Below are 13,145 nucleotides of genomic sequence, written 5' to 3' on the forward strand. Positions count from 1 at the left end.
TAACAGCTGAACGTTGTTAGGTTTATGGTTAATTTTGCATCCCCTTACATTGCATGTAGAAGAATGCATACTTAACTCTAAACTTAATGTACATTCAGCTAGTACAAACAAAATGGTCAAGGGGTGTATATAAAAAGAGTTCGAGTAAAATAATGAAAAATAAAAAAGTTGCATATGTTTGCATCCACTTGACAAATGAATTATAATTAAATTTCTAATGAAGAAAATTTTGTAATAGCTTGTCATTAAATATTATGTTGATACAAACTATTTGTGTTGATAAAATATATTTAAAATGTAAATTTAGCAAAGTAACTTAGTGTTTTCTCACCATCTCATTATTATTAAATATCTGTACCAAATATTTATTAGATACTAGTCATACCAGACCAAGTAAGGCTGTAGCATTAAAAGCCCTAATGTGCCACACACAGGGGGTTTTCGTTTCATTAAGTTGAAATTTGGTATTTTAAGTACACAGGAAAAGTACTTGATAATTAAATGTGTTCATTGTTATCGATATGATATAAAGACTGTGGCAACTAGTCTGAAACACAAATGTGCATGTTCAAAAGTCTATGATTGCCACTTTGCAACCTAACAGTATAAGAAAAGTGTTAAGTTGTTGCACAAAAATGTGTGCTTTAACTGTAGCACAAAACAAATCTTGGTCTAAGTGGGAAACCCTCTCCACACAAATAAAGTTTTTTTTTTCTCATCCAGAGAACAACATATAAGAGTCCTTCAATCCTGAAGGGCCCTCCTTACTTCCCTGCTTCCACAGTTGTTCGGAGACCAAGCAATTAGATAAGAACCTATGAAAGTACAAATGCAAGATAGATGAAAAAGTACTAAGGAAAAGACTAAACACTTCAGTTAACATGCTCTAAATTTGATAACTTTTTTGAGTTTTATTTTTTTAACTTAGACTTAAGAGCCTTTATGTTACAGTGGTAGTTGTAGGTTATTTTCTGAGCATACTTATTTTTTTATACATTAGTTGACATCTAAACTTGAATTAAATCCTAAAATATACTGTAAATTATATGAAGTTTGAATACCTTTGTTTGAATTACCTTTTTAAAAATGGTCCAAAGTATAAAACAAGGGAAAGTAGCTGGCCACCAAAAATGTTTGAATTATTTTTATTATTATTATTGTTATTAATGTTGTTGTTGTTGTTGTCTCCTAATATTTTGCCTGTCAATATTGATCTTCTGTCATTGTAGTAATTATTTCTGCTCTTATTCACAGGTATGGAAGAAAAATCATACACATTTATCCATTAATCTACTGCGACCACTCTGCATCACTGGAAAGTTTGTTGTTTCAGCCATTATTACCACTATATATAGTTACATATAAAAACTATGTGTCGCTTATTGTGCATAACGTCCAGTTGTAAAATCGTCTTGATTTAGCAGCACAGAGATATTAGCCAAAAACACAAGGCAATGGCTTCAATGAACTACAAAAAAAAAAAAAAAAACATACTCGTGCAACCCTCGACCGACGCCGTTGTTTTGCGTCATTTTGCCGGGAATGTGCGACCACGTGTTTCCTACCGGCGAGCTCGTTCCTCTGTAGCGCGATTCATTACTTTTCATTCCGAAACGAGTTGGGGTAGGGAGTACTTGCAAGATGGCGGCGCGGTGGGGAATAGGCGAGGAGGTTTTCACTACGTGCAATATGGACTTTTTCCCTATGGATACACTAGACGAGGTAAAGAAATGTTCTGTGAATCCTTACCTAGCATGTAGTTCAACTGTTAGTAGATAAGTGTGTGTTTTGTGAGCAGGACGGAGGGTGTTGTGTGTAGGAGCTGTAACACTGCGCATGGAAAAGTGACACGTGGATGCAACCGTAGCAATAGTAAAACTTAATTTAAAAAGTACTCTTTTCTTTGTCGTCATTACAGTTTGATAGCACGCGGATTGTATATTGATTAAACAATCCGCAGTTCTCCATTACAAAAGGGCTGTTAGCTTTATGTGTATGTCATGTTAATGTTAGCTAGTGAGTCAGTGCGAAGCTTGGCCGGCCGGCTAGTGCTCGGCCCCGGTTTACTCCCTAATAATTTAAACTGCGGTTTAAAGAAAGGAAGTGACAGTTGTGTAGTTTATTGTTAACTAGCATGGCATGTGCACCAGTTGTATAAACAACATTAGTATTCGGCATTAAAGCTCCATATCTGTTTCTGTGCGAAAAACCCTGTGTCCTGATCATCAGCAGCGTCCTACACACGTGGTAACAAACACTGCAAGATGCTGGGCAGCCACACTGCATCGTTATACTTCTTTCTTGTTTGACAGTGGTGAAGGTGCTGGACATCGGGTTTGCCGTGGTGTAGTTTTGTAGGCTTCGTGCCAGCACATTGCAGTGATGTCCCATCAGCTCAGTGACGACGCACACGATGATGAAGCTCTTTGCTGCTTAGACACTGATTGCAATCAATACAGTTACACACACCTGTGTGATTGTCTACTGTGACACTGCCATAGCATGTGAAATTATAGGTCAAAATCTCGTATGTGTATATGCACATGCGGTCCTGGTGGATCACATGTTGGGTTCCTTCACACATGCGCAGGAGACACTATTTAATCTTTGCTCCCATACACCCATTCATGCAATTTCTTGATGACTACCCGAACCACCCTTTATGTATATTATATTGTTTAAAATTGTGGTGTTGTTTTTTTTTACGACTGCATCATGCCATGAATTTAAATATCACTGAGGGAAAGAGATACGGGTCCTACTTGGGTTTGTTTTAATGCAACACGTGGGTAGCCTCCCTTTGGACGGTGTGAGGCGAGGATCAAACATGTCTGCGCACTGTGTGTCCATGTGTAGACCGAAACACGTGGGTCACTGTAAATAATGACTGCATAATGTTACCAGTTTTGTCTCTGCTGGACTTATTGTAGCTATCCATAGTAATTAAATCCAAAATTGTAAACTAGAATGCATATTTATTCCTTTTTTATTAACTGTCAGTATTTCAGAAAGGTCTATGTTTTTAATGGAACTTTTGCTTCTTTGCACAAAAAGACAATTCAGTTATGTTGAAGTTGTCCAGTAAAATATGCTTTTGCTCCACTTCTGTTGTATGCTTCAGATTACAAAAAAATACATAATTAATAAATTTTTTTTTCCCAAGCTGGAAATACAAAACTGACTCAAATTTTCACCAATGGCTGACTTCATCTTAAGCTTAGTTTTAAGTGCCAAATAACAAAGCTATGGTAACTTTGTAGCCATTACAAAAAGTAGACTTTGAATTTAATTCTCTTGTAGTTGATGAAATATTAAAACCACCAGTTGGGTTTAACGGTGTGACCAATTGGTTGAAGTCCCATCTAAGCGGTGGACAGTTTTCAGATTTGGTGCAGCTGTGTAAACCATCTGTTTCTACCTGCAAATACTGAGCCAATTACTCATTAGTAGCATCAATAGTGTTCTTATTCGAGGGAGTGCTTGCTGTTAGTTTGTACCTGTATCATGTTTTCAGTTTTTTGCATTGTGTTTTTGACAGACAAATCTAAAGTGTTCTTCCCTCTCCAGACTTCTGAAGAAACTCTGGAGGCTCTTCAAAGCTGCTTAGACTCCTCAATCATTTCTATCTTTGAGGACACACCAACAATAGATGTAAGACTCATTTCAAATAGTTGAGGATAAATGTTGAAATACTGTAAAGGATTCGTATTAACATTGTACATTTGTTTTACACCCTCATTGTGCATGCTTTGATCTTATTTTATTTGGTTTATTTAGACTAAAGGACTTGATGAAGAGAGTGAAGCCACGCTGCTAACTGCCCTGACGGAGATCCTTGACAACGTGGATGATGACAACCTGTCCCCGTTTGACACTCTGCCTGATTCAGACCTTCTTTCAAATCAGAAAGGGAGGGACCTCTCTCCGGTTAGTACCCAGCTGTCTCACAGATTTGTTTCCGGTACACCCTTCATCCAGATGTGACCTTTGGGCAGAAAGAATGGAAGGGATAGAAGGACTCCTTGCTGCCCGTTGTTTTTAGATGTTTCTAAAATTATTATATGTATATGTCTGTGTTTATCTCCTGTGTTTTTATTTTTCACTCCTCAGCTCAGGAGATTGCTGTGTCTGCCCTGTTCCCCATCAGAGAAAGACACACTATGTAGCACAAGAACCTTATCAACTGGAAAGGTAGCATTTCCTGCCCACAGTCAGTGTTTATATAAACTAGAACAGCAGACAGATTTCAGAATTTGTGAATGTGTTTTCTTGTCAACACACAGAGCCTCCCCAGAATACAGGCAGACTCTCTACAGAGAAGTGATGGGGAAGAAGAAGAAGACAGCTCCCTCAGTCTGAGCCCAGTGAGGCATGAATCATCTCCTGATGATGGCCTGTTAGACTGGGATGGTCTCACCCTCCCACTTCCTGTCAGCTTTGAGCAGGAGGGTGAAGATGGTCTTTCAGTTAGTCTGGGAGATTTGGTCAGGCACATGCACCCGTACTGTATGACAATTTGTGTAGAAAATGATGATGGGGAGCAGATGTTACCAGAAGGAGGCATCTTACTTGAGGTTGTTGACCAGGCAGAGACTGGTGAACCCATCCTGGCCATTCCCGACATGGGCCACTCAATGTGTCTGGCAGTGAAGGAGCAGACTACAGAAGATAAGAAAGTGTCAGGTGAAGCACAAGATGTGGCATCTGACAGTTCAGAGCATATAGTTGTTGATGATGAGGATTTAACAATCACAGAGGCTCCAGTGAAAGTTACAGCCCCTGCAACACCAGAACAGCATTTAAAGGTGAAAGATGAGATTATCCATAGGAGACAGAAGGAAGAGATTAAAGAAAAGAACCCATCCCGCAGAAAAAAGAAAAAGAAATCCATGGAACAATGCCAACCTGAACCAGAGGAAGGAAGGGTCCTTAGAAGCAGCACAGTAAGAAAGCAAGCAAAGGAAGCACCCACAAAATCTGAAAAAACGTGTGTCAAAGACGAGAAGAAACGCAAACTCCCAAAGGTTCCTCTTGCCTTAGCTCAGAATTCTTCTGTGAAACCTAACAAGAGAAACCCACGCCAAACTGAAATGAAAACAAAAATCACCACTACAACACTATTGCCTAAAGAGAACATGCAAACTGTCACATGCGTTCCACCCAGTCAGGACACAGTTTTGTTAAATGATAGCGCTGAGAAAAATCAATCTAGTCGCTCATCCAATGTAGTGATTCCCCAGCAGCCTGGTGAGGCAAAGGAACAGCTGGTCCCGGCCTTAGAGAAGCTGGGAGACTCATCCTCAGTTCCTTCTGCTGTCCTGCCCCCACTGTCCTTAGATATCCCTGCAGCTGTTTCTAGTCCTCCACCTGTTGGTCAGGCCCTCCCACCTGTGGCCCCTGTAGTCTCGGAGCCAAAGCCCAAATTGCTCAGTCTAGAAGAGTACCGGCGTCTCCGACAACAGAAAAAGCCCACTCCTGTGGAAAAACAAGACAACAGCAGCACCAAGTGGCCCAGTCTTCCAGAGCTTCCTAAAGAGCTTCCCCCTATTCCCTGCCTGCCTGACCCCAGCCCCAGTGATCGACGTCCCAACCCCAACACAGTAAAAAAGGAAGTGAAGGAGATAAGACCTTGGCAGCCAAGGGGACCTGCTGCACCTCCAACGCCAGAGGCACTGTTGGTGCCGCCAGCCTACATGATTGCCTCATCCAGCAAAGTCTCAGCTACTACGGTTTCAAAACCCGAGCAAATACCTGAACCTTCAAAACCTTCTTCACTCCAAAAGCCCTTAACTTCTGCCCCTGTTTCAGGGACGAGTTTACCCAGCCATCAACACACCACTGCTCAGCCATCAGAGTCTCCTGTGCCTCGGAGCTCTGGGTCTCCAGCACTTTTAAACCAAGTCAGTCAGGTCACGTCATCAGCAGATGAGATGTTTTCTCTTGCACCTTTAGGAGAAAAGAGTGAAGTGGATAAAAGGCCCACATCTCAGAATGCAGTTCCCAAGTCTACAGAGCTCATTACAACCACTACAGAAGTGATCAAACACACTGCTGCTACTGCATCTGTTAAGAGTGCCCCCCAGAAGACCACTGTTTTCCAGAAGGTGCCTGAGGTTGTTGCTGCTATTGCATTAAATAACCCCATCCCGTTTGATAGTAGGTCTTCTAAATCCACACTCAGCGTTTCCCAGCTCTCCTCTTCTCCGCTTGTTCTTACCTCGAAAACCCAGACACCAAAGGTAGAGCCTGTTGTACTCGAAACTAAAGAAAAACCCACTACAGCACTGAAGTCCCAAAAAACAAAGAACCCCACTCAGGAGCTGATTGAGGCCTTCACCAGTGAGATAGGTAAGATTAGAGTTAGTTGCTTACAGGCAATTAAACATCAAATATTTTTGTTAGAAACTCTTATTGACTTCCGAGTTTGCTGCTCTGTAGCTCCAGTCTATACTGATTGTCCTCGAGTGGCTAGTTGCCACACTGGTTAAGTTGTCTTCACAAAGTCTTCACAATTTTACATTGAAGTTGTCAAGTTAAACTTGACAATTAATTTTGGAAAGGCAGCAAAGCTGCATTAGCACTAGTGTAGTATAAAAACACACGTTACCCTGTGTAACTTCAAGAACAATAATCTTCCTATGTCTGTCCCCAACTGTTTTTCCTTTTCTGTTTGAGTGTAACTGATTATGTTTGCATAATTTGGTTGTGTTATGGTAAATACAGAATATTTTTGTCTGTGTGTAGGTATTGAAGCTGCTGATCTTACTAGCTTGCTGGAGCAGTTTGAGGAAACTCAAGGTAATTAAAAATGGCTGATTCATTTATTGTCTGAGAAAAGGTGCTGTGTATATTCAATCTTTGCCTGTGTTTCTCATTCCTGAGTACAACCCCAATTCCAAAAAAGTTGGGACGATGTGCAACATGAATAAAAATAGAATGCAATGATTGTGCAAATCTCATCAACCCATTATGTATTCCCAATAGAACATAAACAACTATATTAGATGTTGAAACTGAGACATTTTAACATTTCAAGGAAAATATTAGCTCATTATGAATTTGATAGCAGGAACACATCTCCAAAAAAATTGTGTAGCATCCCGTCTTCTTTTAACAACTATCTAAATGTCTGGGAAGTGAGGAGACCAGTTTCTGGAGTTGTAGTAGAGGACTATTCCCAGGTCCCATTCTTGTCTGATGCAGGATTCTAGCTGCTCAACGGTCCTGGGCCTGTGTTGCTGAAATTTTTTGTTTTATGATGTGTCAAAAGTTTTCTATTGGTGAAAGGTCTGGACTGCAGGTGGTATGTGGTTTAGCATTGTCTTGCTGAAACATGCAAGGCCTACTCTGAATGAGACATTGTCTGGATGAGAGCATATGTTGCTCTAAAACCTCTATGTACTTTTCAGCATTGATGGAGCCTTTCCAGATGTGTTAGCTGCCCACACCATAGGCACTGATGCAGCTGGATGGTTAATCTCTTTAGTCTGCAAGACATTGCATCCATGTTATTCAAAAAACATTTAAAATTTTGATTCATCTGACAACAAAACAGTTTTCCATTTTACCTCAAAACCATTTTTAATGAGCTTTGACCCAGAGAACATGGTGGTGTTTCTGGATTGTGTACACATGTGGCTTCTTCTTTGCATGATACAGCTTTAACTTACATTTGTGGATTGCACAGAAAAGTGTTCTTCAGCCCATGCAGTGAGGTCCAGTAGAGAATCCTGCCTGTTTTTAACGCAATGTCAACTTAGGACCCAAAGATCGTGCGCATCCAGTTTTGACCTTCGGCCTTGTCCCTCGCTCACAGAGATCCCTCCTCACTCTCTAAATTTTTTGATGATATTATTTACTGTAGTTGGTGGCATCCTTAATGTCTTCACAATTTTACATTGAAGATAATTTTTCTGAAATTGTTTCAGAAAGATACACTTTGTTGCAGATTGGCAAACCTCTGGCCATCTACATTGGAGAGGCCCTGCCTCTCTGAAATGCTCCATTTATACCCAGTCATGTTTACTGACCTTTTGCCAATTAACCTAATTAGTTGTCAATAATCCTCAATTTGTTTCTGATTTGCGGCAATTACTTTTCCAGTTTTTGTTGCCCCTTTTCCAACTTTTGAGATGTGTAGGTGCCATCAAATTCAAAACAAGCTTATATTTTCCATTAAAATGTCCCAGTTACAACATCTGATTAGTTGTTTCTATTGTGAATAAAATATGAGTTGATGAGATTTACAAATCATTGCATTGTTTTTCTTTGTTTTACAGATCTTTGGAATTGTGGTTGAATATTTTTGCCTACTTATGCCTTTGCTTTTAATTTTTATTTTTTTTTAGTTTCTGGCACAGAGGTGTTGTACTGGCTCCTAGCTTAATGGGTCACATAATTTAGCACCAAGGTAAATGTAGTCAGTGTATCAATTTTCCTGCTTGCGTAATGCCTGGAAGTGGCATACAACATTGTAGTACTATCTTTGGTTAGCAGTAGTCAGTGGACTTGGACTATAAGGCTTGTCATGGAATATGCGTATGAAATGAGCAAACGAGCTTCAGAGAGACACTGCTGTCGTATGTACCTCGGACACAGTCATCAGGAGGGGTGGATGACAATTTCCTCACGTATTTGAGATACAGAGCATAAAAGGCCACCTCAGAGCTCATAGTCCGACAAAATGACCTAAGGAACAACGATATTGTGATAATCACATGAACTTGGAGCTTATCAGTTCCTTACATGTGTTTGCTGTTCAAAAACTGTTAGATGATGACAGGATTTATGCTGTTGTACAACTGAGATCTTCCCCTTTAAGAGATTGGTGCTGCAGGGGGCTGAGAAGTTGCTTTGTGCTCTCATCTGCTGGAATTCTGCCCTGTCCGCAAATCCATTTAACTCTCACTCTGCTGTCTTTGTTTGTGTGGATTTACAATCTACACTTCTCTGCCTAAACCATTAAACATGTCTGTGGTTGTAGTAGTTAACCATCAAACTGTGGCTAATGTGGCTGCTGATAATTGGGTGAAATTTTTTATTGAAAATACCCAACATTTGTATTAAACATTATCTTTTGTCTTTTCTTTGATTCCCTGTGCTGACGCATTTTTTTCCCTTCTCCCTTCAGCTAAAGAGGAGCAATGTGTGCCGGAGGTCTCTGGTAGAGCAGCAGCTGTAGGAAACTCAAGGTGTGTTACCCTACAGCCCTCAAGCTGCTCTGTGTGTGGGAAATTATTTTGGGGGGGGCAGTTGACACACTTTAGCCTTTTGCCAAGACCTACCGCAAACCTTGCTGTTGTCTGACCAGAGTAATGGCCTTCTCAGTTCTGAATTTTCTATTCCTGGCTAATTCTTTTTTGTATCGATATGCCTGCAGTCTATTCCAAAGACAATCTTTGGTATGAATTATAATGTTCACCATTGTTATACTAACCCTTCTGTGCCTAATTTGCAGCTTTAATTTGGCTCCAGAGAAAATGGTGGTGGAGCGTGTGAGAGCTAATGACCTCTCAAGTACGGCAGGTAATTTAGTGTTTCTGTTACTTAAATGTTAGTCCTATAAGTTAAATATAAATTACTACAAGTGACAGTTTAAAATTATTTTTCAAAGGTCAAAGTGGTGTGTTTTGTTTGTTTTTGTTTGTTTGTATTTTCTTACTCTGACTTTGTATGAGAAGTCATTAGAAATGGCTACCAATAATAGCAAATGGTCATATCTTTGATCATTTGCACAATGTGCCAATGATGAAAATCTGACATTGAATGTTAAGTATATATTAAATGATGTTGTTATTCTCTGCTACAGCTCTGACTCCTCCAGCTACTCCTCCACACCAGATGTGGAGACCTCTGGCCCCTGTGGCCCTGCTGGGTAAAAGCAAAGCCATGGAGTCCTCAAAGTTGAGCCCCTCCAAGGTTACCAAGATAGAGGGTCAACTGCAGCACTCTGTCAGGTCATACAGCAAACCGTTGCCTGGCCTGGCTTGCATGGACCACGACTATTGTCTCCCCTACAAAGTCATTTTGACAGAAGAGTCAGGAAAGCACTGCAATGTCAAACCAAAATCTTTTATCACTATTAGACCCATCAAGCAACCCCTCGCAACTACTACACAAACACCCCCAGCTGCCTTGATGCCATCTGTCCAATTAAACCCTGTGGTTATAAGCAAAACACATGAGTTTCAACTATCAAAACTCAGAGAAAGGACTGAGGGGATGCAGAGAAACTCTGCGCTGGACACCCCTGATGCTTCTCCTACTAGACAGGAGACTAATTCTGCTGTGAATGGCAAAAGCCCCAGGAGAAGACCTTCTGGGAGGCCCTATCGTCGACATGCTGCTTCTCACACACCAAGCCCCAGATCTAGTCCCAAAGAGAGAACAGGAGGCAGGTCTAGAAAAAGATGCCATCGATCACCCAGCCCCATATCCAGCGGTTCAGAATCAGACTCCCATTCCTCTAGATCTCGGTCTAGATCATACTCTCCATCTAAGAAGAGGTTGGTGCCTGGCTGATGCAAACATCTTAATACATATTTCTGCAGGGTTTTTTTTTCCTTCTTACACCAGGCGTTCCTTCCTTTTCTTCTCTAGGTATCATTCCCGACTCTCAGAGAGCAGTTCCAGCTCCTCATCCCGTTCCTCCTCTCGGTCCTCTCCCTCAGTCTCCTGCTCCCCTCCCAGGAGAAGGAAATACTCCTATTCCTCCTCTCGTTCTGGCTCATGGAGTCGCTCCAGGTCACGGTCTCGATCCCCTCACAGGCGAGCACAGTGGAGTAGAAGCAGAAGATTTTACAGGTAGAGTATATACTCTATAATCTGGTTGATATTACATGGATTTTATGGCTGTTTCAATGTCTAAAGACTTCATCTTGTCTTCTTCAGTCCATCATATAATCTTGGCTATGGTCATAGTGCAAAGATAAATGTGGAAGAGGTGAAAAGACGTAAAGAGAGAGCCATTGTAAGTTCATAATTGAGTGTACAGGTCTTTAAGCAGTATACAAAATTGTTATACATTTTTTTTCTGATAATGTGAATACTTTGTATCCTCAGGAGGAGCGCCGTGTTGTTTATGTGGGTCGAATTCAGAGTACAATGACCCAAAAAGAACTTAAAGAGCGCTTCTCTTTATTTGGTGAAATTGAAGACTGTACCCTGCACTTTAGAGACTATGGGTGAGTAACGCAAAGAGCAGGAATTATACATGTAAACATTTGCTTCTGATAATATGTACTTTAATAATACTGAATTGCACTGTCTTTGAACCTTATTGGTCCTATCTGTGACCTTGTGGGCCAAGCTACAGTGCTAAAGCAAAATAGAACTTGTTCATAACTGGGGCCTCCTGGCAACTCTCCCAGGTTGCTCTTTTAAAAACAAGTCACAGCTCAGAACAGCAAATGTCTTTATTATCCTCATTTGACCTCTGGTAAACCTAATTAATGCCAGTGTTTTGGTTATCTGTCACAGGGACAACTATGGGTTTGTGACTTATTACAACACCAAGGATGCTTTCACAGCCATTGAAAATGGAAGCAAACTTCGCAATCCTGATGAGCTGCCATTTGATCTCTGTTTTGGTGGAAGGAGACAGTTCTGCCAGTCTGGCTATTCTGACTTGGGTAGGCATAGCTTTAAATTCCCGAAGCTGCAACTCAGAGTACTGATAAGCTGTTTGAATAGTATAAATGTGGTTTTCAGAAGACGGAAGACTCTGGTTACTGATTCAATGTGCTTTCAAGCTAAATGCAACTGAGACACATTGTTCTTTGAAGTTCAGCCAAAAACTCTGGTACTTGGCCAATCGCATAGCGACTGTTTGAAGGGATGATCGCACTGCAAGAAGGAAGCAGAGGGTTGTGTTGAAGCACAGCAGTTTTTAAAACAGAACCACTATTTTCCATCAAAGGGACACATTGAAATATAAAATGTGAAACACTTAACAATCCTTACACGGTTATCCCAAGTGTCTTTCATAGCTGAAAAAAAAGCTGTAGCTATCGCTAAGGAGTCCTGAGTTATGTCCTTTTTATCTATCTAAAGGTTTTAATCACATTTTGGCTTGCGTGTGATAAAGTGGCTCAGTTAGGAGAGCGGCCGCCTTCCGGCCACAGGGTCGGAGCTCCGCGCCCCACTTTTTCGGACCAAAGTGCTGGGCAAGACACTGGATCCCCCAATAGCCCATCCCCAAGCCTGGTTGAAATTAGTGAGGGTTGCATCAGGAAGGGCATCCGGCATTAAAAAGTGTGCCAAATCAACGTGTGGGAACTGTTGGCTTGTCTATTTTTTCTTTCCTTTTTTTAAATGAATGTTATACTGACATTGTCTGCCATTTTTCTCTCCAGATTCAAATAGAGAGTTTGAACCAGTGCCTGCCAAAAGCAATTATGGAGCACTAGACTTCGACACTTTACTGAAGCAGGCCCAGCAGAATCTGAAGAGGTAACAAGAGGCCTGCAGTAGGAAGCAGCTGACACTTACCTCAGAGCCGGCTGAACGGCTGACTCCTCACCTCCAACGCTGTCTTTACATTTAAGTTGTTGCATTCATTTTTGTTTATTTTGTTTCTGCAAGCTAACACCTTCTATTGAAGTGGAAATTTGTAATGAAAGTGGTAAAAGAAATTTAAAAAAAGTGAGGAAAAAGTGAGTTAAAAATTTTTAAAAGTTTATTTAAGTGTGAAATCAGATTTAAATTGTATGGAGTCATTTTTAAAAGGGGGAAATAGTTGAAATGGAACTCCCTAACTTTTGGGAGACGTGTAATACATTTGAATGTACTAGAGAAGTAAATAAAAAGTAAACTCAAAAGTGTTTTGTTTGTTTTTGGATCCTAATTACACACAACAAAAATTAAGTTTGTAGATACATGTTGCCACTGTATGTTGGTACAATTAAGTATAAAAAAAATCAAATCACAGGTTAAACACAACTATTCAACACAGAAGAATATGTGAAGCATAGTACCAGTTTAGTTTCAAGCTTTTGCCTCTTACAGTAATCGGGAGCAGGTAAAGATAGGAAAACTGCTAAATTATGCTAAGTGAGTTAGATGATTTCTCTTCAAGTAGACTGTCACAGCTCTCCATAGTATATGAGATTTAACTTCTTTTTTCCGTTATGCTTTAGTTTCCTTAT

General features: G+C 40.5%; 1 protein-coding gene and 1 non-coding gene across 3 annotated transcripts; both read left to right on the plus strand.

The window, feature by feature from the left end:
• The first annotated feature begins 1,589 nt into the window (after nucleotides 1-1,589).
• On the plus strand, nucleotides 1,590-12,818 carry pprc1 (PPARG related coactivator 1). 2 transcript variants are annotated; one of them, XM_067520821.1, is made up of 14 exons: nucleotides 1,590-1,722; nucleotides 3,568-3,651; nucleotides 3,778-3,927; nucleotides 4,111-4,191; nucleotides 4,284-6,348; nucleotides 6,745-6,798; nucleotides 9,131-9,191; nucleotides 9,458-9,525; nucleotides 9,809-10,505; nucleotides 10,600-10,803; nucleotides 10,891-10,969; nucleotides 11,062-11,183; nucleotides 11,479-11,630; nucleotides 12,354-12,818. In XM_067520821.1, exons 1-14 carry the CDS (start codon nucleotides 1,642-1,644, stop codon nucleotides 12,452-12,454), a joined length of 3,999 nt encoding a protein of 1,332 aa, XP_067376922.1. In that variant the 5' UTR covers nucleotides 1,590-1,641; the 3' UTR covers nucleotides 12,455-12,818. The 2 variants fall into 2 exon arrangements, with proteins under 2 accessions (XP_067376922.1, XP_067376932.1); XM_067520831.1 differs by lacking the exon at nucleotides 11,479-11,630.
• On the plus strand, nucleotides 11,258-11,397 carry LOC137103558 (small nucleolar RNA SNORA50). The gene has a single exon (XR_010911538.1). It is a non-coding gene; the product is annotated as a small nucleolar RNA SNORA50 (small nucleolar RNA).
• Nucleotides 12,819-13,145: the final 327 nt, after the last annotated feature.

This window comes from Channa argus, chromosome 1, assembly GCF_033026475.1.
Source record: "Channa argus isolate prfri chromosome 1, Channa argus male v1.0, whole genome shotgun sequence".
Classification (NCBI taxonomy): Eukaryota; Metazoa; Chordata; class Actinopteri; order Anabantiformes; family Channidae; genus Channa; species Channa argus.